This window comes from Marmota monax, unplaced genomic scaffold, assembly GCF_021218885.2.
Source record: "Marmota monax isolate L192 unplaced genomic scaffold, Marmota_monax_Labrador192_F-V1.1 WCK01_AAM20220418_F8-fsc00322, whole genome shotgun sequence".
Taxonomy (NCBI): Eukaryota; Metazoa; Chordata; class Mammalia; order Rodentia; family Sciuridae; genus Marmota; species Marmota monax.
Genome location: NW_026692168.1, coordinates 424673 through 449261, shown reverse-complemented (window position 1 = coordinate 449261; position 24589 = coordinate 424673). Strand labels below are relative to the sequence as shown.

The 24589-nt window shown below is 36.0% G+C and overlaps 1 protein-coding gene across 9 annotated transcripts in view; it reads right to left on the bottom strand.

Moving 5' to 3' along the window:
• The window catches only part of Kansl1 (KAT8 regulatory NSL complex subunit 1), a 180179-nt gene that overhangs the window by 66518 nt on the left and 89072 nt on the right, over window positions 1–24589 (bottom strand). For 6 of the 9 annotated variants that reach the window (XM_046421033.2, XM_046421035.2, XM_046421059.2 and 3 more), the window contains one exon: window positions 5124–5177. The exons of the other annotated variants lie outside the window; for them this stretch is intronic. In XM_046421033.2, the coding sequence (XP_046276989.1) occupies window positions 5124–5177 (54 nt within the window). The remainder of the gene's footprint in view (window positions 1–5123; window positions 5178–24589) is intronic. 9 annotated transcript variants of the gene reach the window in all.

Genomic DNA, 24589 nt, shown 5'->3' with positions numbered 1-24589 from the left:
GATCTATTCTTATCTTGATAAGTAGGAACTATAACAAGAAAACATAAACTGATCACCAAAATGGAACAGTGAGTAAAAAGAATTCCACCATTTTAAAGGAAATCAAAACCAGCAATCTACTCTACATCTGCATAGCTTTCAAGTTTCTACTTGTGCAAAACTCAGTGTCTTATCACAAGGGTCCTTCCAGTTCTAAAATTCTACCCAAATGTTTGGGAGATTAAATATTTCATTCATACATTAAGGCATGTTACTTTATTAAATAATGTGCATACAAAATTAGTAATGAACAACTGGTGTCAAAGTGTGCTCTGTCTCTCTTTGATGAAGTTACTCACCTGTAAGCTGATGAATTATTGAACTAAATATTTATTAATTTGTCTACCATTAGACTCAGAATTTGCTTGGAAAGAGACCCTCAGAAACTTGACAATTCTAGAACATCTAGTTCTAAAATAATCTGATTCTCAAAAATTCTAAAGATGAAAGAGGATACAGATTTCCTAACTTAATAAATTAAAACTAGAAAAACATTTTTCCCAATGGGGATGGGGTATTTGGGGGGGGGGGGGTCCTAGGCGGTACTAGAGATTTAACTCAGGACCTTGTGTATGTAAGGCAAACAGTCTACCACTGAACCAAAGACACTATCAAAATCCGCCCCCCATTGGGGGTGGGGTTGTGGCTTAGCAGTAGGGTGCTTGCCTAGCAGGAGTGAGACCCTGGGTTCGATCCTCAGCACACATAAAAATAAATAAATAAAAATAAAGATATCAAAAATAAATAAATAAAATAAAGGTATTGTGTCCAACTAAAATATATATACTAAAATATAAATATATAAACTAAAAATATATATATATATTTTTTAAATCCCCCCCCTTGGAGTTCCAAATTGTTGATATAACTAAAACTATTTTTCCCCAGACAGTTCTCTTATGACTACATGCCAGTATTTTACTTCAATCTGTAAGCAAGGGAGAAGGTCTACTAATGCAAAGACAAATTCTTATTAGGAATATTTTTAGGAAAAAAGGAATGGCTAATTATTTAACTAAATAAAATGAAAATGTCTGATTAACTGCCATAAGACCCTTGATTGACAGCTGACAGTCAACTGAGGTGGATAGGAAACTGGTTTCCCAGAAGTCTTAATCCCAATGAAGTTCATCAGACAAATGCAGCAGTATTTTAAAAGAAATACAAATATCTTCCCCAACGAAAGTTATGAATTATACCATAAAGATCCTGTCCAAATGAGGCTTAAAACAATTTTTTTTACACTTTCTCCTTTTAATTTACATAATCTCTAAAGATCTGTCCAGGTCTAGGTCCATCTCCCTGAACCCTGTACTAAAGACCTCTGAATTGTTCAAATTTTTTTTTTTTTTTAACAAACTTAGCTACATTTTTAAGGGGAAAGAAAGTATTTTAAAGAGCAAAAGGCAGTTATAAGCCAGTTCTTGCACAGATAGAAGACAGCAAAAAGCTGGAGAGAGCATAACTCATCCTCCACTGTACTGTCCCTGAAAGCAAACAGAAACCCCAAGGAAAGTACACCTTCTACACATAAAGACAATTTTAGAGGTGTATATGATGGCATACATAGCTTTCAGAGAACACAAGTGATTCTAAACTAAACAATGAACAAAATATTAATATTTGATATTAACATTAACAAACTAAATGTTAACTATTTTATAATGAACGAAGAACAAATTTGCAGGATATTCTTGCTCATCTCCAAATTAGATTTGAATAATCGAAACAGCTCCAGGGAAGGCAACGGAGAATCACTGTGATGGGGCAGAAATAATAAAGACACTACTAAACATCAAACTGACCACATTTAAAGTTTTCTCAAGGATCTCTTGGGTCATCATAGAAGGTGACCATAAAAAACTTAAGCTGCTAATAACACCAAGCAAATGCCACAGATCTACTGAAGTTATCCCCCACAGTACTTACAATGCACTAAAACAGAAAAGGAGTATGAAGGGTTGGAAATTATAACAGAAATATATATTCACTGAATATATCCTGGTTAAATTCATAACTCATATTACTAATTTTAGAAATCATTAAAAAAGAGAAACACTCAGAAACCAAATCTCTCCCCCCACCTCCTTTCTATCTCTTTTTTTCTTACATAAATAATTATGTATTTAAGACTATCAAGACTTTAGGCAGAATGAGAATCAAAAACAACTTCAAACTAGGAGGACTTTCTATCAAAAAGTAGTATCTCAGACTTTATAATAATAAAGCCTAATACATATAGTTTTCAAAGGAAACATTAAAACTATAACAATGTTTTCTGCTAAGACAGAATACTAAAAGTAGATCAGGAACAGCTAAGTCGATTCTTTTTCATCCTGTGACACTTTTTGTTCAGCCTCTATCACTGGCTCCCTTTACCCATATAAATACAATGCAATTTCAATCTTACCACTAAAAAATTTTCATTAATAGTTCTCCAAATTGTCTTCAGTCCTCCAAAATAACTCCATAACATGAAAAAGTTGCACATTTTTCTTTCAATTTAACATTGAAGATTTGCTTTATGTAATTATATTATTTTTGTATTAAAAAACCCATGGTTGCAGCTTTTTAAAAATTCCTTTAAAATAATCTCGGTCATCAATAGTAGTATTATAATACTGTTAAAAATACATTTTAAAGGTATAAAAACAAAAATTTGTATTTTAATGTATTTTAAAACAGGGATACAAATTCCTTGACACTCCTCATCAAAAGGTAGAGTCTTTTCTTCTTGAAACTGAGAGGGCTCATGTCTGCTTCAGTCAACAAAATATGGTATTTGGGGTGACATCACAGCATAGATTAAATGAACACACTGCTTCTATTTTGTCCCCTGAATACAAAGATCCATGTAGGAAAACTTATAACCCTGAGACTACCTTGATGTAAATGTCAAGGGTCCCAGGGGAGCAAAGCCTTCTCTAATCATCCCAGAAAAGGTGCCTGGCTTGTAAGTGATGATATCATCTTAGAAATAGATTCTCTAGTCCCAGCCATTTCCATCCCAGGCCTTTGGATTTTTCCAACCAAGGGCCAAGAATCCTGAACAGAGACAAGCCATTCTAACTGTACCCAGAATTCTGATTCACAGAATATACTAAAATGCAATAGCTATTATATGCCATTCAGGCTGAGGTGATTTGTTAGATAGCAATACATAAAAGAATAGTCATCATCCTGTAAAACTGAGGATTTGCATACTTAACCACAGAATGGTATACTATGTCCATGGGAGTATAACCAGGAGTATGAACTCACCCCCAAAATCTTTAGCACATATACCAGAAGGCAAGTTCAAGAATGTTCAGAATAATAGCATTGATCATTATTTTTAAGTTAAATAAACTGGGGTAGGGGGTATTGCAGTGTACAGCAAGAGAAGTGTGAATGAATTATGGTGTATCTATTCAGTGATACAGGGAAAATAAATAAACTACATGAAATATGAATATTAGTAATACAATGTTTAAAATCCAAGCTCTATAGACAGCTTTTGTAAAGTTTAAAGATAAGAGAAGGTAACCTAGAGATTCCCTGGGGAAAATTTAGAAGCAGCAAATACATGTTTTGCGATTTCCTTCACATTTCTGCCCCTACCAAAAGACTATATCTGTTAATCTTATAATTTCTTAGGCAAACACAAGCAAAACAACTTTAAAAAAAAAAAAAGCAAGAAAAATGACAACTTACAATATAGGATGGAGGTGATCTTGGTAGTAATAACTGCTTAACTGTACAATATCATCACGTATGTATTTTAAAAATAAAGTCATAAATGGATGAGTTTAATCAAGAAATAAATACATACATATTAAACTGCATAAAATGGGAGTGCATATTTTTTTTTATTTTTATTTTTTAGGTATAGATGGACACAACAAAATGCCTTTATTTATTTTTTTAATGTGGTGCTGAGGATCGAACCTGGGTCCCACCCATGCTAGGCAAGTGCTCTAATGCTGAGCCACAATCCCAGCCTGGGAGAACATACTTATGATGGAACAGAAAGAACTAGCACTAGGTTTTGAAAAATAATTTTTTCTAGTTTAAGCAGATAATTACTGAAATCAATTTGTACTCCCTCAACTCTCCTTTTCATATTCATTAAAATACAAATTTTAAAGAATCACAGAAACTAATATTGAATAATACCTGAATATCTACAGAAATTTCCAATAACCAAAAGCAATTAAGATGAAATATATACATATACAAATAAAAGTAGAAACAAATGAGGAAAAGATAGACTTCCATTTCCAACTATTGTACCATATGCAGTCTTCAATAACTAAAGAGGAAAGGTTTCTTGCTATCAATCCCCCCAGCAAAGTTTAAATTTTTCATTAAATTTCAATGAAATAAGTTTAGACAACTACAACTGTATTTGCTATCCTAGGGTACTAAGTTGGCAATGAGAATACAGATGATCAAATGATAAAAGGTGGTATTAACTGGCAGGGAAAGAACTACAGACTGCATCAGATTATTCAATAAGCAACTCTTCTCATAACAGAAAAGCAATGTGACATAATCAGAAGATCCCTCCTCAGATCAGGACATCTGCACAACATCAAGTATCAGCAAATTGGCCAGAGGCTTCACTCAGTAAGAGTTATAAAGCTCAAAGTAGGAATCCAAAGGCAACAAGCTATATACTGAGGGAAATCCATTAAGTTATTTACTTGCAAACACCAAAACCCTGCAAAGATCTTTTCTTCCAGGCAATAGCTGACTATCATAAAGTCCCAGAAGGGGGCAGGGGAAAGGAAACTATGCAAGTAGTTTTCACAGAAAAAGGCCACAAAGTTGCCTATATAAGAAATATCACAAAAGTATATTTCTTATATCCCTCTAAAAATCTGCTTTTCCTAGTTTTCCCCTTCCTTGGTTTAAAAAAAAAAAAAAAAAAAAATCAACCCCCACCCCACCCCCAAAATCAACACACTTGGTTCTGCAGTTTTTCAAGGGAAAACACTCCCTTTTCCCCACCTCTCTCCCACTCAAAAACTTGCCTCTACCTTCAAATACATCCATTCTCAAACCTCTGTGTTGCCTGAAACTAAGCAATCACCATATCTCACCTGGAAGTGGCATCCTCCTCCTCAGTGATCCTCCTGCCTCCAGAACTTCGTAGCCTCAAAAAAGCAGCCAAAACATCATTTAAAAATCTTATCAGATCAAGTCACCCCTCCTGTTGAGAACCTATAAAGTTTATGACTATTTTTCATGTACTCTATTCTGGCCACTCCAGACTATTAGTTGTACCTTTAACAGCCCAGACACTCTACTTCTGGCTACTGTACTGACTCTTCAACTTTGAACACTTTCATCTCCCAGATATCCTTGGGCCTTCTCCCTTACTTCCTTGAGGTCCCTTATCAAAAAAATCTTCTTTAACCAATACAAAAATAATAAAGTTGCTGCTGTAGCTTCTAGCACCAATCACTGCTTTCCTACACCCTTTTAAAATAAATATTTTTAAAAATATTTATTTTTTACTTAAAGGTGGACACATCTTTATTTTATTTTATTTTTTATGTGGTGCTGAGGATCGAACACAGGGCCTCACAGGTGCTAGGCAAGCACTCTACCTCTGAGCCACAATCCCAGCCCCTCCTGCACCTTGTTTTAATTGTCCTCTGCAGTACTTAAACCTTGGCATCATATATTTACTTGTGCACTGACTCCCTTCAGCAATGCAAGTTTCAAGAGTAAAAATTTGTATTAGTTTTACTCACTGATGTATTCCCAACACTGAACAGTCTCTCTATATGCAGCAAGCATTCAATAAATGTTTATTAAATGAATGGATGCTGTTGATTTTAGTGGTGGGGAAGCAAGTATCCTATTCACAGGGTTCACAGTAGTAACTATGTGCATGCCTGGGATGTCAGCCAAAAATCTTTATTGAGAGTTATTATAGATTTGATCTAATTCGAATTCGAACCCCAATGGAAATTTTTAGGGACATTTAGCAAAGGCTGATGGATTTGACTACAGAAATTTAAAACTTCTATTCTTCAAATAAACTAAAAGACAAATAAAAGCTAGGAAAGGCAATTTGCATTATAACAAACTTTTTTTTAAAATGCAAAAGAACTTTCAAATAACTCAAAAAAAAAGACATCAGTACTTGTAGCTTTAACTCAAAAAAGACATAGGTACTTATAGCTTTACATAAAAAATATAAATGGCAAATAAATATAAAGGAAACTATAGAAGTACATTAGTAAATCAAAGTAATAAGTGTAAAGAATGCTTGTTTGCCTATTAAATTGAAAAAGTTTTAAACAATTATACTATGTTATGTTAAACAATTATGCTTTGTTAATTTGTTAAAATATGTTAAACAATTATACTTTGTTAGGTTTCAGAGAAACACTACTCATGAAAGATTGCAGTTTCTTCTGGAGAACCTATTTATCAAAACCATCCTTTATCCCATGACCAAAAATATACCTACAATTTATCATAGGATAATCTGTAATAATGAGGCAAGTTTTAAAATACTTTTAAGCTTCTACATAAAATATGACAAACTTAGTGTCACATTTCCCACGTTTGTCTTATTTGAGTTTCTTTGGTTTCTACAACTGTGTCAAAATGTTTTCAGAGGGACTGGGGAATATAGCTCAGATGGTAGAAAGCTTGCTTGGAATGCACAAGGCCCTGGGTTCAATTCGTAGTACCACCAAAAAAAAAAAAAGGTTTTCAAAATGGTTGCCAGTGATGTAGAAGCTATTATAAAGACAATATCTATCAATATGGGGTCTGTAAGTCTCTCTACTACTACTAGATTACAGTTGATCTCTTCAGATGTGGCATATGATCTTAACTTCAAAGTCATTCCCATTCTGAAAAATCTGATTCATTTGCATTCTATGCTTTAACTTCTGAAGTAATCGAAGTTGGAAACCCTACACTAGAGGTCAAACTTTAAACCTGTGTGTTATAAATAATGGTTGACAGACCCCACACTCAGAATTTCTCAACCAGGAGACTTGAGGTAGAGTCCCCTAATTTCTAACAAGTTCTTAGGTGCTGGTCCCAGAGACCATATTTTGAAATTGATGAAATTTTTTCATTAGAGCCAGAGAGAGGTCCAGCATCTCTGGAATCAAACTATTATAGGATAATTGAATAATATTGGAAATTTTGTTAATAGGATGACAGCTGGGATAGAAAAGCTGACGGCCAAGTCATTCCTTAAAATCGTTTTAAGCAGAATGAATTCCTTTAAAAATCACCTTGTGTGTATATATAAATACCACATGAAATTTCACCTTTAAAAGGAACCAAGCAATCATCTTTAAAAAGAACCAATCAAATATAAATTATCAGTGGGAAACCACTACTCAATATAAAATTTAGGAATCAGTCTAGAAGTTTAATTACCCCTTTACACAGCAAGCATAAAATAACAGGTGTTGCAAATAAAAATATTCATGCAAAAGATTTCTTTTTTTTTTTAAGAGAGAGGGAGAGAGAGAGGGAGAGAGGGAGAGAGAGAGGGAGGGGGGGAAGAGAGAGAGAGAGAGAGAGAGAGAGAGAGAGAGAATAGAGAGAATTTTAATATTTATTGTTTAGTTTGCGGCAGACACAACATCTTTGTTTGTATGTGGTGCTGAGGATCGAACCCGGGCCGCATGCATGCCAGGCGAGCGTGCTACCGCTTGAGCGACATCCCCAGCCCCGCAAAAGATTTCTTATAGCTCCACTATTTTATGACCAACATGTGTTATCACCAGCTTCAATATTTTGCACTGAATTTACATTCTACAGCTGAATACTACATATAGTAGCAAACGTTTGTTGAATGCTTCCCTTGATCTGATTGTGCTATACACACTGCATGAATTTTCATCATTTAATTATTGTAATGATCATATAAGGCAGAGCCTACCACCTACACCTTCTATCCCCACATTGCAAATGGATAATATGAGGCACAAAAAAATTAGGTCATTTTCCCCCAAAGAAGTACAGGTAAAATCTACTTATGAATCCAAGCAATCTGGCCAGACTCCTTGCTTTTAACTACTGTACTTAATCATTTAAAATCCAATACTTCTAAATTTACAAATTTTTTTCCAAAATTAGCTCTTCCTTTAAACTTATTGTCTGTCAATACTACCCAGGCTCAATATTACAAAGTTCCTGCAATAATTAAATTAAGTCCTACCACATTTCACAACTACCTTTTTCATTTTATTTCAAATTGATGGAAACAGTCTGTAGTTATCATTTTCCTGTCTTCAAAAACAACTAGTACTTAGGCTTTTGATCTTCCTACATCTAAGGCAGCTGTGCGCCTCACTACCAATGTGTTGAAGGCCAGCTTACTTGACAACAAAATCATTTTAAGCACAGTGAATTCCTTCAAAAATCACCTTGTGTGTATACATAAATATACCACATGAAATTTCACCTTTAAAAAGAACCAATCAAATTTATGATTTTGTCGGGATGAATCCAACTGCTATGTTTAACTATAAAGCTCTATTAAAAAAAAAAAAATCAACTTAAGCTCTTTACCTACATCTTTGACTCATTTCTCTATTTCCACAAATAGTTAAAGCCTATACATATTTAAAACTCTGATATTTTATGCAGAGCATACTTTGTTTCTGCAGAAGATGGAAGGAGGAAAAAACTCAAGAAATGATATTCAATTCAAAAAAGTACCATGTCTAAGTGGAAAGCTAAAAAATAGTTTTGAAAAAGAACCATCCAAATATCAAAGCCCTCTCTCATAAAGCCATTAACAGTCAAAGAATCAAACTGTTGAGGCATCCCAGTATGAACAGTATCTGAATATCAAAGCAAATTTTATTATAGGACCATGGCTGGGCTCCAGCTCCAGACAGAACAATTGTAGAGACTCTGTACAAAACTGTTTAAAATGAAAGAACTCCAAGCTTTTGTCACTGGGGTCAATTTTATATAGTATATAAATCTACACCATGCAATTCCATGCAATATATAGATATATCTACAACCATGATTTTGAAGCGCTAAATCCTACCAGATAGCAGTTAACTATATTTAAAGGTAACAAAGGAGGTGTACTTCTTAACTAAATGAAATAGGAGACAGGCAGCACTTCAAGGATATAAGAGCTGTGTTGAAATGAGACAAGTTATGCGAATCGGTTCAAATGACAAGCTTACATGCAATCTTGAGCAAGTTTTCTTCCCCCTACCTCAGAGTCTCAGTCTCTTCATCTGTAAATGAGGGTACTATCTAACTTAAAAGGACTGTTATGGTGACTTGGGATCATGTATATATGTAATACCTTAGCACAAGAGTACAGCACTTTAAGAACAATATGAATTCTCTTCCCTTCCTTATCCTATACATGTTAAAGTACCTGATATTTGTCTAGATTCTAACTAAAGTTAGGTGAAATAATACAGCTTTTGATTAACTTGTTGCCATTTAATGTATCTACTAACTTATCTTTCTGACTACTGCTAGAGATGATGTCTCACACTAGTGGTAGTAACATACAAGGCTTGAACGTAATTCTCAAAAACATTCAATTATGCTTGGAAATACTGAGAGGGTTAGGGGGGTTCTTGGAAATAACAGTTCTACCAATTTTATTGGAATTATTTACTGTCACGAGCCATCCATGGGCTGTGTGTGTGAGCTATGTGCACTGAGCATATGAGGGGACTGGCCTGACTAAACTGCCTGATTGGGCTGTGCAACCTATGTATGCCTTTTCTCTCCCTCAGCCTAATCTCACACAGCACCTGAAATGGGTATGGCTTTCCAAGATGTCAATCTGCTGACCACAAGACATCACCAAGCAAAAAGGCTCCACCCTTCGAAACCCAATCTCTTGCCTTATTTGGGTGGGATTTTGTATCAAATGTCTTTCTCCTAAATAAATAGAGGGGCTTGGGGTATGCTCTCTCTCTCTTGCCTCCCTTGCCTTCCAGCATGGGAGCTGACACCTGAGGTTTCTGAGGCATCCCTGACCCCTATTCAGTGTATAAAATGTATTTCTGTGTTTGTGTGGGGTTTTTTAGTTGCCACCCCAGCCAGCTGGTGACAATTTACTTTTAGAAATGATTAACCCTGAGAATTTCCCTGACCCAGACACTCTCATAAATACTTGTAACAAAAAGAACTCTTATTTTAAAAATAAAAGGGGGAAAAGTCATGTAATTACAAGTCAGATAAATCTATCTACCTCGCAGTGTTTTTCCATTTTCTACATACATACATAATTCAGGATACAAATGAGTAGTTTTATAACATATTTACCGAATTACTGCTACTGGTGACAGGATCTTCTATCTATATATCTATATAGATATATATAGATATAAATATATATAAACAAACAGCTGTGGGGCTGGGGTTGTAACTCACTGGTAGAGTGCTTGCCTAGCACATGTGAGGCCCCAGGTTCGGTCCTCAGGAAAGAAGGGAAGGAGGGAAGGAAGGAAGGGAGGGAGGGGGGAGGGGGAGGGGAGAGAGAGAGAGAGAGAGAGAGAAAGAAGAGGTATTGTGTCCACCTACAACTAAAAAATAAATATTAAAAAAAGAAAAAGAAAAAGCAGCTGTGTGAGGTGGCGCATATCTATAATCCATCTTGGGAGGCTGAGGCAGGAAGATCGAAAGTTCCAGAGCAGCCTTAGTAACTTACAAAAGACCTAAAGCAACTTAGGGATGGATACACTATCTCAAAAATAATAAAAAAAATAAGGGGCTGGGGATGTGGCTCTGTGGTTAAACGCCCCTGGGTTCAATCCCTGGTACCCATCACCTCCAAAAGAAGGTTGCTGGGGCAACCTTCATAGGGCCCAATGCCACCTGCTCCAGTGCTTCACATGTCTAAGCCTTAGGTGGTGACTAGCTCAAGACTCCATCCCTCAGTTTGCCAGGGGAATCCAACTAGAAAATGGATATGGAAAGGTCATTATAAGCTGTAAAGTGCTATGCCTATGTAAAAACACAAAGACCATACAATAATCTGGCATAAGAAAGGTCAGACAGGAGGGAAAGAAACTAGAGGTTTTCTTTAAAAAGTAATAATAATAATCAGGGTCCAGTAGGCCTTTCCTCACCCAACAGACATATACCTTCAAGGGATACAAGCCATGGAGGTTTCAGTCCCAAGCAAAGGGTCTAAAATCCTGGTGCATACTGCCCTAAAATTGCATTTTAAACATCCCTGTGTGAAAAAAACCATAATTTCTTTTCTCTGGGATCCTGGATACTTTGATGCCCCTAACTATGTAGTCAACTCCTTACTCAGGATGCCAGAGCAAACCTTTGCAATGGATCAAATCTATGCTCCCTTTGATTTCCTGCAGCCCATGGCAAGTCAGAGTCTTAAAGTCTAGTCATTCCTTTGTGAGAGTTTGGGACAATTTTTCAATAAAAGTAACATGTATTAGCCTTCACCAGATAGACTTCTGTTTAAATTTTTCAACACATAGTGGTTATATGTATTTGTAGGGTAAGTGTGACATTTTGGTACATGTGTCCAAAGTGTAATGATTAAAAAAAAAAAAAAAAAGATACAGTATTCAAAACAAAACGATACACTACTCACTCTAAACTCAACCTCCACACAAAAAGCCTAAAGATGGAAAGTTAAAAACCTGCTAGAGGGGCTGTGGCTGTGGCTCAGTGGTAGAGCATTCACCTAGCACATGCGAGGCCCTGGGTTCGATCCTCAGCACCACATATAAATAAATGAAATAAAGGTATTGTGTCCAACTAAAACTAAAAAATAAATATTTAAAAAAAAAAACCCTGCTAGATGTATACCCTTGAAGGAACCACTGGTGACTGGTACATAAAGCCCAAGACATACCTTAGGAATGTGTAAGTAAGCAACTAAACAAAAAAACAAAGAATAGTGAAATCATGCTTTCAAGTCTCCTGTCAATTATGGTTCTGCTATTTCTTACACGTCATTTACTATTATAAGCCACTTTTTGAACAGAAATATATTTGTGACGTCCAAGACAAAAAATATGGCAAGAATGCTGTAAAGAGAGATCGTTTTTACTCTGCCTAAGGCATTAATTCAAAAGTGACTGGGCAATTAAACAGATCTGATTTGGGGTTATAGCAATTCAACATGCTGTCACAAAAGAAGACATCCCTGGCAACAACCAAGCTCAGAGAAAACAGCATAAACCATCATGACTGATTTTCGTAAATTAGTAGATTTTATATTCTGAAGTAGTTTTAGATTTTAAAAAAGAATTGAGCTGGATATGGTGGAGCACGCCTATCTATAATCCAAACTACTCTGGAGGTTGAGACAGGAATATATAAGATCAAGGGCTAATATCAATGACTTAGGGAGATCCTGTCTCAAAGGGGAGGGGGGCTGGGAATGCAACTCATTGGGTTCAACTCACCCTGAGTTCTTTTCCCAGTACCTGCCCCCGCAAAATAAAAATTCAGCGAAAAGTACAGAGAATGTCCACATACCCCTACCCAAGTTTCCTTATTACTCTGATTCATTTGTTACAACTGATTAACCAATACTAGCATTTCATTATTGTCAAAAGCCTATAATTTACATTAGGTTTCACTCTGTTTTGCTAACTAAGAGAGAATGATCTTTCAGCATCTCATTATCTTCATCATAAAAATATAAAATGAACTCCTACTAATCTTCTCCCCTTCCCCAACCTACAATTCCCAGTCTTCCCATTTCAGTATACCTCAATATAAAGCAATACCTTCCATTGACATGCCAAGACCTAAAACTCAGTTCTCTTGTACAACTCAGACCCTAACACCAGTCCATCAGCAAATCCTACCTGCTCTGCCTTCAAAATACATGCACAATCACATGTTAATCCTCACAAACTCTACCACAACACAATCATTCTGGCCCAAGCCACCAACCTCTCTTTACAACAGCCTCCCCACCCTCATTTTTGTCCTCAGCAGTTAGTGTTCTTCTCAAACTGTCAGATGATGTTAATTCTCTGTTTCAAGGAGGCACTTGGTCTTCACCTGAACCTAAGAGGTACAATCTTTAAAACAGTCTTCCTCACAACTTGTCTCCACCTACATCAGCCTCCCTTTACATATGATATTACCTCCTATTTTCCCTTTACTAGTTGTTGAAGTTCTACTGGCTTGCTTGCTGTGAGTACTCCAGGCAAGTAAGCAGGCTCTGTCCCTAAGGTTTTTTGCACCTGTTCTTTCTTTTGCCCAAAATGCCTTCCTTATATATCTTCATAATTGAGTCCATGTTTTTGCAGAGCTATCACACTTTCAGAGTTAGGCCCGAACCAACCTATTCATCACTGCATTCCCTTTCCCCCCTTTATCTCGCTTCAAATAATATATACATACATACATATATAATATATAATTATATATATTTAGGAATAATCTATATATACATATACACACGTATGTAGTATATATACTCATTGTTATTGTCTTGATCTCCCACTAGAAAATAAAGGGAGAGAATTATATTTGTTTTGGTCTCTGAAGCAACTGTTAAGTGTCTGGCCTTGAAAAAATAGGTACTTAGTAATTATTTGTCAAATTAATGAATAAATTAAGGAGTAATGGGTCCTGAAGAGAACATAATTGAGAAATGGTAGAAACTTGAATTAAAATTTGGGTACCAGCACCTACAGCCCCCACAAAGCCCAATTCTGAACAATTCAGAGACTGATTTGGAAGCATGAAAGGTTCTTAAAGGCTTAAAGTTGGGGTGGAGGGGGGGGGAACGCGTGACCATGATCTGTGAGGCTGGGATTCTGCACTTAGTAATGCATTCCACTGTTGTCATGTATTTTTAAAAAAATAATAAAATCAATTAAAAAAAAAAGTCTCATAGCAACCAAGTATGCCAGAGACACAAACATATTTGGTCTGCTATCATAAAAACAAAGGCATCTTTGTTCATAAGTACTTAAACATGTATTCATGCTGTAAAATATATAATGCTTTTAATCATCTTCATCACAAAAGTGCTGCAAGATCAATCGAAAAAGTGTGCAAGTGTGTGTGCAGAGGGTGGTTCATCTCCTATCAATTACAAGGGTAGTCAGAAATTGTCAATCTATACTAATCCAACAATTTACTTACATGCAAATAAAAGCACTCCTCCTAAATCTAGAGTCTAGAACCCAACTACATCTTTCTATACAGGGAATCATCCCCCAAGGCTCTGGTGCCTTTCATCACTAAACATACTGGGACTACACATACAGTGAAACATCTTGTTATTCTCTTCAAAACAGCTACAGAAGAAACCTCTTCTAAAACTGAGTAGAATAAGAACTCCCTGATTATTAACATAATGAAACCAACTCAGGATTAGGGATTCAGTTCAACAGCAGGGCACAAGCTCAAGCATGCAGGAGGCTCTGGGTTTGGTGTCCAGCACCAGGAACAACTCCTCCTCTCATCTGAGTGCTCCAACTAGGAAAAGATGGTCTCAAGAAAACGTAGCTGAAGCAAAAATTTCAACCTTTCAGATCAATTACTGTGATGTTCAGTAGTAGCAGATTCTACTAGTATCGCTACTGACCATTTCATTTCAGTTCTCAAACTCAGACACCTAATCAATGCAGGCTGGAATTCAAATTTGGGTCTGGTTCAAAAGGCTGCATTCTAAGACACACCCCAAAATACATACTGAACTCTGGATAACATTGATAATATTAGTAAAATATTTTGGCAAATAAATGGTCGTTACTTCACAAAATCTGCCTACCAATAAGGATTCCTTTCTCAAAAAATGATCATGGTTATCAGACAAACTTTAAGAAATATATCCAATTGAATTATGACACTAATAAAAAGGAACAGGGGAAGCTACAGGAAATTCCAGAGGTAATTTAAAACTACCCTTCACCGGACTTCACTGGAGAGATCATATGACATGGTAGGATTATGGAAACCAGCAATAATTGCATTTAACAAAATGTCTCTCACAGAATACTACCACTTTCCCTGTGTAAAAGAGTTTGAAAGGTTATTTTTATCCCTCAGAGTTACAGTAAGGGTAAGGTGGACAATCACAGCTCAGAGAAGTAACACTTGCTAAAAAGGAACCAAATTCCATGTTCTTTAAGAAATTTTTCTTTCCCAGCAATGTGGATATTAAGTTTCATATTATGAATTAAACAGAAAAACACCAGTGACCTGAGATATCTGTGCTCATAATCTTCAAAATGGTATCAAGTAAGAAATGTATTTAGAAAGAAAAATACTGATAATGGAACACAGTACCATTCTCTCGTAAACACTCCACTACTATAAAGCATTCCCCAACCCAGTTAACAAGGGAAGTGCTAACTAAGAGTTGAGAGCATTTAAGATTCTCAACTACATATGCAATTAAAATAGACCACACCACAATAACTGCAATACAGGTTCTTAAAAATAACAAAAAGAATCACCCTTCCTAATTTTCTTAAGATGGCCCACAAAGTCCTGCTTTATCTGAATCTTGATTGTACCATAAACATCTGTATGAAGCACTTTAAAAGCCTCTACTTGGTCTTATATGCTTTGATCACACAGGCAGAAGCCAAAGAAGAGTCTCTTGGTAGGAGCTTTCACAGGATCCTTTATTTGTGCTCAGCTAGACTCGTTATAATTTCAATTTTAATTCTTTGATTAAACCTCTTTTTTAGAAACCTATTATGTTTCAAGGTACCTTTATTATAATAGTGAACCAGGCAAAACACCCCAAAAGAGGAAATTTATATTCCAGAGGTAGACAGAAAATTTTAAAGTTAGCCAAAAATGAGTGTGTACACATACATGTGCACAAGTGTGCTCTGAAAATGTCATTTGTGGTGAGTGTTACACAGAAAAAAAATTATGGTAAGAGAACAGAATGAAGTTGTCCTTTTAAAGCTGATAGTAAAGAACACCTTTTTAATTGTATCAGAGACTTGAACAGATGAAGCGTTTAATCAAGCAGACAGGATATCAGAAGGTATTGTTTTAGCTAGCAAAATATACTAAAAGGGAAGATTGGAAATTATTTTTTAAATAGCTATAGGCCTACTCCAAGTCTAGGCAGGAATGTAGCTTCTTGAATAAGTCCACCAGTGTTGGTAGAGCACCCCAGCCAAGGGATAAGCGGTAAAGTGATATCAAAGAAGTAAACAGAAGCAAACAGAACCTGGATTCTGTAGAGCCTTGTAGCCCATGATACAGAGTTTCCATTTTAGGTTGAGACAGGAAGACTTTGGGAAATCTAAGAACACAAAGTACATTAACATTGTAAGTTTATTCTGGATATTGTATGAAGAACATATTGTAGTTTATCATTAACAGCAAGGAAACAAATTAGGCGGCCACTGAGGCTGCACAGGAAAATGATAGTAGCCTGGCAAGAGTAATAGCAGTCAAAATTCAGTGTATTCAGAATGCCATTTGAAGGTAGAGCCCATAAAAGTTGTCAATGGAACAGAATGTAGAGATGAAAAGAATAAAAACCAGGTGTCTGTGTCTCTCCCTAGAAAATGTTTCTGACCACTATGAAAAGTAAGGGATTTGACATATTCAGGTCTTTGAACACAGAAATAGTGGAAATTATGTTACAATTTAATGAATTAACGGTTCCAAATACTATTAGTGTATCAGGCTTGGAAACTAAGCACCTTAGAAAAATGAAAAAGCAGTTAAAAGTTCCCCAAATCAAAATGAAATCCAAAAAACCCAAGACCTGTGTTTTACTGGACTTGGAAATCTAACTCAAAGCACCACTTGCCTGAAAATGTATGTTAAAAACTGCTTATTTAGAAAAATAAATCACAAAATCCGAGCAACAGTGCTTTGTTTCAAGAGCTTGAGATTTGCTACACTATCTGACAGGATTATTTAAAATGACAAAGAATATCCTCATCAAATAGAACTAGAGGTCCTTGGAGTCCTGTGATATTAGGAATCTGGTACATCATCATAAATCAAAGAATGTGGACTGTTTCTAAACAAATTGTTTTAGCAAGCAAAGTATATTAAAAGGGAAGATTGGAAGTTATTTTTTAAATAACTATAGGCCTACTCCAAGTATTTTTGCAAAATTGTAAGATCAAATTCCTGTGCTTTCGGGTAAGATTCAGATTTAACATCCTCCAACTTCCCTCTGTGAGAGATACAACAGATTTGGAGTGTGGATGGGGGGACAGAACCTGTATTTCTTGAAGAAGAAATAAGAAAAATATTCTTTAATAGTGGTCACACGCTAGAATTAACTAGGGATATTTTTCAAATATGAAGGCTGGATACCAACTCCTGATCAATTAAATCAGAATTTTAGAGTTGGGTCCTGGAATTTTTTTCTTAAACATTTTCCAGTCATTCTCTGTGCAGCCCAAGTTGAAACCCACCACTTACAGCAAAAAAATTCAAGTAAAAAGCTTAAGGGAGAAAAAAAAAAATCTCCTTTAAAATAAACAATGTTTTCTGAAGTCAAAATTTGAGCCCTCAAATTAACACATGTCCAAGTGAGGGCATCCTGGAGCTTGGGTAAAAGAACTTCACTAGGAATTGTAAACTCATTTCATATATGCTTAGTTTAACAAATCAGGAGAGGATGGAAAAGAATAATGATGATGCCCTGGTTAAACGCACCCACATTCTTTCCCTGGGCTTACATTTTGGGATTGCGATACTACCAGAGCAACAATCCTAGAGTCAATTCAAAACCCTCATCTTCCTATAATGCTGCCTTAGAACTCTATAGAATAGCACTTAACTGCTGCACAGCTAAATTGTCTCTAGCCACAAAAAAAAAAAAAAAAAAACCTTTTACCTAGAAAACACAAAAGAATACCAGAGTTTGTCCCTTTCTCTTTCACTCTTTCATCACTCATCAACAACTAATTCTGAACATTTGTGGACTCACAATTTACAGGAGTACAAAGGAGGAAATTCCCAGGGCACAGCTACAAATTTTTCTTCGGGAAATTCTATGGAGCAGGAAATTCTATGGAGCCGGATATGGTGGAGCTGTAATCCCAGCAACTGGGGAGGCTGAGGCAGGAGGATCTGAGTTCAAAGCTAGCCTCAGCAACTTAGTGACATGCTGTCTTAAGGTGTGCGCACATGCTCAGAGTGGGGGTGAGGGGAGTCTGGGATGTGGCTCAGTGGTGGTTAAGTACCCTTGGGTTCTATACCTGGTACTCACCACCACCACCACACACCCCCCCCCCCCGCCTCCCCACCAAAAGGTGGGGGAGTTCTTAATTGACAAACCTTTCCAACCTCCCAAATACATAAAGAAGGCTGCCACAATTTCTTTTTCAATTATATTCTAAAACATCTGTCCTGGTTTTAAAGTACAAGCTGATCTTCACCTCATTATAGATGTTCAAACTGCCACCAGTTTTATTTTTAAATATCAGAGAAGTGACAAAATTTCTATGATGGAGGATATATTATAAAAGGGAAATTTATCCTACTTATTACTGACTTGGACCATTCTACAATGAATTGGCTGTTCAAACTGACAGGTGAGTGGTAATACAAATAGAATCATGTTAAGGCACAGTTCAGACTAAAATGATCTGTACAATTTTCCTTTACACATCTGGTTTCTGGAAATCCGAAATCAGAACAAAGGACCTTTTCATTTCAGATTTATATTTGAAACTGAGCTAACCAATTAAGTATTTCCTTCAATAAAATTACTGTTTATTTTAATTGTGTAAAAGCATCAAAGTGGTAAGGAACTTGAATGCCATGATACGAATACTCAAAACTAACTGGTACATTCTACACATTAAACCTGAGTGCCTAATATGTACCTGCCAAAATAATCATCTGAATCATTACAATGTGAATGATTCTGCGGAGCACTATACAATAATCAAAAGAAAGGTTCCATATTCTCAAGAAATAGGCCTAATAAGAAAAACAGCAATAAAACTATCACAAGGGCTTAAATTAGTACAAATTAAGTTTTGAATATCAGTTTCTGATGTGGAATCTTAAGGACATAGCAAGAACAAAAATTTGGAAAGTCAAATATATTAGAAGTGAAACTAGTGTGCGAGAGCCCTTAAAATTTGAGAAAACAAGGTTGCAAGTCACTCATTATACTAAGATAAAGGTTAGAGCAATCTCAAGTTTGCCATCACTGTGACTGTAGATAACTTCCCTAAAATGTTAAAGGAGAATAACATAGACCAATTGCCATGAGAATCAAATGAAATAGTGCATATAAAGTTCTTTGTACAGTGTCCAGCACCTAGTCTCAAATACAGGTTACTATCATCACTATCACTATCACTACTGTTAGACAATAGTAAAATCCTAGTGGTAGAAGGGACCTTCAATTTATCTGATTATCCAGTCTAGATATCTATTTGATTATCTACATTCACAGTGTGTAGAGTTCCAAGACCAGTACATTAGCCTCACTTGGAAACAATAGAAAACTACACTCTAGGCTCCATCCCCAGACCCAATGAACCATAGATTCTGAAGTATTAGTCCAGAAATCTGTTTTAACAGGATTCCAGGTGATTGTGATAAACACTAGAAAATGACCACTTTAATCAAATTCTCTAATTTTTACACATGAAGAAACGAAAACCTGAAGAGATTCTACCATCTGCTCAATATAATCTCTAAGACCATTTACTTAGGGTCTGTTATATTATGCCAGGTTCTATGCCAACCACTTTCTGCATTTTTCATCTCCAGTCTCAACAACACTTCATCCAGGCCCCAATTAATAGAAGACAATAGAAGTTCAGAAAGGTAAAGCAATGTGTCAAAGGATGCCCAATCATCAATTACCAAAGTCAACATTCAAACCTGATCAAGTCTGTGACCCCCCAAAACTTACTAAAACTGTTGTGACAGAACAATACTGAAGCACACCAAGACTTCCTGGTTCTAAGGCAATGGTCTTTTCATTCTACCTCACGATCTTAGCTGTGATAATTTCACTATGAAAAATAAGCAGAAATTGCCACTTTAAGCAGGAGATAAACTGACCTTTACTACAACCAGAAAGGGAAGAATGACATACTATGAAAAGACATGAGGTAGGAATATACACAGCCAAGGTATGGAGAAACGGATATGGGAATAAGTAATTTTACAGTCACATAAGTACAAGAAAACAATCTTCTGTTCAATCATCCAGCTTTCAATGTCCAAAAACCTGGTTACTTCTTTTAATAGTTATTGGCTAAGGTGGCTCCAAATTTATTAGCTCAAAGATATCTTTATTTTATAATAATTGTTCAATTTTTAAAAAAAATTCTAAAAATGTTAAGGAAATATTTCTGCAAACTGTCTCCTTCACCCTTCAACTCCAAATTAACAAAAGTTAAACAGTATCTGGATCTGCATACTCCAGTTAAGGAAGGACAGAAGGAATTAAAAAAAAAAAATTAATCATTTTCTACTTTTTCTCTGATGTCCCTTCACACAACATAACTGTATGTTAACTTAGGCACTAAGTCATACAATAAGTATCATAACCAAAACACAAGGAAAACCAGTTAGAATCTTACTGTGTTGGTTCAAGTAGAGAATTGTGGCTGTGGAGATGAAGTCACATATTCAAAATATTTATTTATTTACATAGGTGCCAAGGATCTAACCCAGAAACACTTTACCACCAAGCCACATCCTCTGTTTTTTTTTTTTTGTTGTTGTTGTTGGAGACAGGGTCTTGCTAAATTGCTTAGGGCTTCACTAAGTTGCTGAGGCTGGCTTTGAACTTGCAATCCTCCTGGCTCAAGCAGGGCCACCAAATCCAACTCAAGAGAAAAGAAAGTCTTGTTAAAAAACTGGGAGTAGGAGTAACCAAATACAGAAATTAAGGTGGACTCCTAGATTTACCATCTACTGTAATGGGTAAGCGGAAGTGGTGGAAGGATTGCAGCAGAATAGCTGGGTTTATTTAGCCAGGGAAATCAAGAGCTCTACTATAAGTATATTAAATTTAAGTACTTATAAGACTGACAGAGTATGAACTTCAGAAAAGAGAGCTAGTCAAAGAAAATAAATTTGAAATTATTTTATTACATGGATAATGCTTGGAACTGAAGATCACCCAAGAAGAATAGAGAGAAGGCACGAAAGGAATGATAGGAATGGTAGGGAGGAAGTGGGGTGAGAACTAAACTCTGAGACACCTTCACAGGGTAAGCAGAGAAGGAGGATCAGAAATTTCTGTAGAAGCCATTGGGGGATGGGTATGCCTTCTTCTGATGTAATGAATTCTAATCAGTGCCCCCTTTATGGATCTGGATCTACCCAATATTATATCCTCTTCTAAAAGTCAAATATCAGTTATACTTAATTTCTACTCTTTTGTCCCCTCTTAAATAACTTCTACTTTATTCCTTCACTTCTTTTTGAATAAATACAGGAATACTTAAAAAAAATTACCCCCCCCCCCCCCCAAAAAAAAAGACATGGGACCAACAGAAGTCTACATCTTTTTGGAGATAGACTGTGAGATTTAGGGAGGGGGGTTGCTGGGATTGAACCCAGGGGGGCTTAGGCACTAAGCCACATCCCCAGTTCTTTTTATATCTTATTTATATTTATCTCCCTGAGTTGCTTAGGGCCTCAGTAAGATGCTGAGGCTGGCTATGAACTTATCATCCTCCTCAGTCAGCCTCCCAAGCCTCTGGGATTACAGACATGTGCCACCATGCCTGGCTGACTGTAAGATACACAGGTGAAATAAGATTTTTCTACAGAGCTGGCTTCAAAGTAGTTTAGGTTCATGTCCACTGTAGCTGGGTGATGCACACATGAAGAGTTGACAGCACTGTTCTCTCCACTTTCATGTCTGCATTTCTACAATAAATGTAAAAGGGGGATGACAAGCAGCCTATGAGAAACTTCTTGATTTTCATCAACAATTAACCAGAAGTACAATTAAGGATTTATGGGTTTGACCCAGACATTCTAAAAGATTCAGAGCATACCAACAGACTCACAATTTGAAAGTTTTTTTCCCCCTAAATTATATGCTGCTATTTTAAAAAATATCTCACAGCAACCCAACAATTTCATAGCAACTCAATTTTTTTTCTTAACCTATGTACTTTAATTTTGATAAAATTTATCATTTTAAAGACCTCTTATATTAGCTTGGGCAACTACACAAATATACACATAACTGAGATGATATCAAGTGTTCTTACGCTAGTTTATATATCATTCAACACTACACACATTCAATGAGAATTTCACTACTTGGCAGCTTTTAACCACTGAGAAGTCAGGTGCTGCTGCTCTCTCTGGGTCATAACCCTATACATTAGTCAAAAAGGACACCGTATTTAAATTCCATGGTATTCTTCATATAAATAATCTAAATTTCAGATGTGATTTTCTAATCACATATTCTTCTTTTGCACAGTTCTAGGGACTGAATCCAGTGTCCCCCACATACTAGAGCTCCACCACTGAGCTGGACCTACAACCCATAATCTATATAGTTTATAAATAAAATTATTATTTTTCTCTGTACACTAGTTTGGCGTGCAATCAAAACTGTTACTTTTCTGAAACCTGGCAGTGTTATCTTTATCACATGTCTTAAATTTTTATTTAACATATACCGACACATGTTCACATACCAAGAATGATAATTCTTTGTAATACAGAGAGAAGAACCAAATCTCTACTAAAAATAAAGCCTTCTCCTAGAAATGCTGAGGACTGAAATGATCCACAAAGAGGAGAAATCTGGCATCATCAGCAATCATATTTAAATTGATTTCCTGCTGGACATGATGGCCCATGCATTTAATACCAGCAGTTTGGAAAGCTGAGGATGGAGAATCCCAAGTTCAAGGCCAGCCCCACCAACTTCGAAAGACCCTATCTCAAAAAACAAAAAGGATGGGGAAGTAGTTCATTGGTAAAGCATCCCTTAGAGTTCAAGGTGGGGTGGGGCGGGGCGGGGGTATGCAGATTTTTCTCAACTGGTAACAATAATGACAAATCAAATCAAATAGACTGATTGCCCTAAAGGCCAATCATTTCTCATTTCTTTCTGACATTTCCTAAATCTTTCCCATCACCCATCCCATGCAGGTTCTCATTCCCAGAAAGTATCCATGAAGATTCAGGAAGAACCAAAAACAAAAAGAGGCATCTATCTTTCTTTCTTTTTTTTTTAATTGTAGATGGATCAATACCTTCGTTTTATTTATTTATTTATTTTCTTGTGGTCCTGAGGATCAAACCCAGTGCTCCACATGTTTGAGGCAAGTGCTCTGCCACTGAGCCACAATCCCAGTCCTAAAGAGGCATCTTTCATTAAATGTATATATTACCTTTCTACTCAGGGTTCAAAATTAATAAAATTAAAATTTCTACTCTACAGGAGTAGAAAACCAGAAAGTCAAAGTGCTAACAACAGAGAAGACAAAATGCAAGCACAAACAAACTGCCATTCTAAACCCAGTTATGCCAAACACATTATTTCCTGGAATATGTGTAAATCAAAAAACAAGGCAAAGGGCTGGGGTTATGGCTCAGCAATACAGTGCTTGCCTAGCATGTGCGAGGTGCTGGGTTCGATCCTCAGCACCATAAATAAATAAATAAATAAATAAATAAATAAATAAATAAATAAATAAATAAATAAATAAATAAATGTGTTGTGTCCAACTACAACTAATAAAAAATAAAAATAAAACACTGCAAAATGTTCATGGTTACTTTTAGTTTATGGGCTGGAAGTGAATAAACTGCAGCAAAGCCCTTTCATAACAAAGTATAATTTTTTCAGATTAAATTTTCTATGAATATTTGTTTTTGTATTTATTAGGTACAGGGCAGAGCAAGAGTACAATACAACACAGGAACAGAAAGCAGATACTATTCAGTAGAAGTGTAAAACCCTTCCCCCAAAAATTGTTTCTTTTGATTTTCTGTTCACACATATTCCCTTGGCTTAAATTTGCTTTTGTCCCTTGGCCCTTTCCTTCTTTCAACTCTACTCATTCTTAAATTGCTTCCCATCCTTTCTAATGCCTGATAGTCAAAATAGTACTTCGTGCTAAATTGTCTTAAGTATTTCCCAATATTCCAACCATGTGTGATTTTCCCGTCTCATTTTTAGAGTGTCTACCTATTTCTTTCCTGTATGTATCACATATAAATTACTTTACATATCTGAGTTAACATCCTTAAGTCAAAATTTAACTACAACAAATTCTTCTGAGCCCAGCATGAATCTTGTATATAGCAGGCAACAGGTATTACTGGGGGTGGGGGGTGGGGATAGGTGAATTCACTCCCCTTAATACAAGTAATTGCCATAAAAATTTGGGGTATGTACTTAATCTGAATGTACTTTCCACCTTCTTGTTCTGAAAAGTTTCAAAAGTAATCTTTTGGGGAGTAAGTTCAGGTAAAAAGGTATTTAAAGTTTATATAATCAGCTCCCAAGCTTCTTTACCTGCCCTCAGTGAAAGGTGGTAAACTGTAGTTGAAATAAGTTAAGTGATCTGCCCTAGGTCATTCAAATAGAAGCACATTTCCTGACTCCAGCCTTGACTTTTGGAGAACACTGTTCCCAAACATGCAA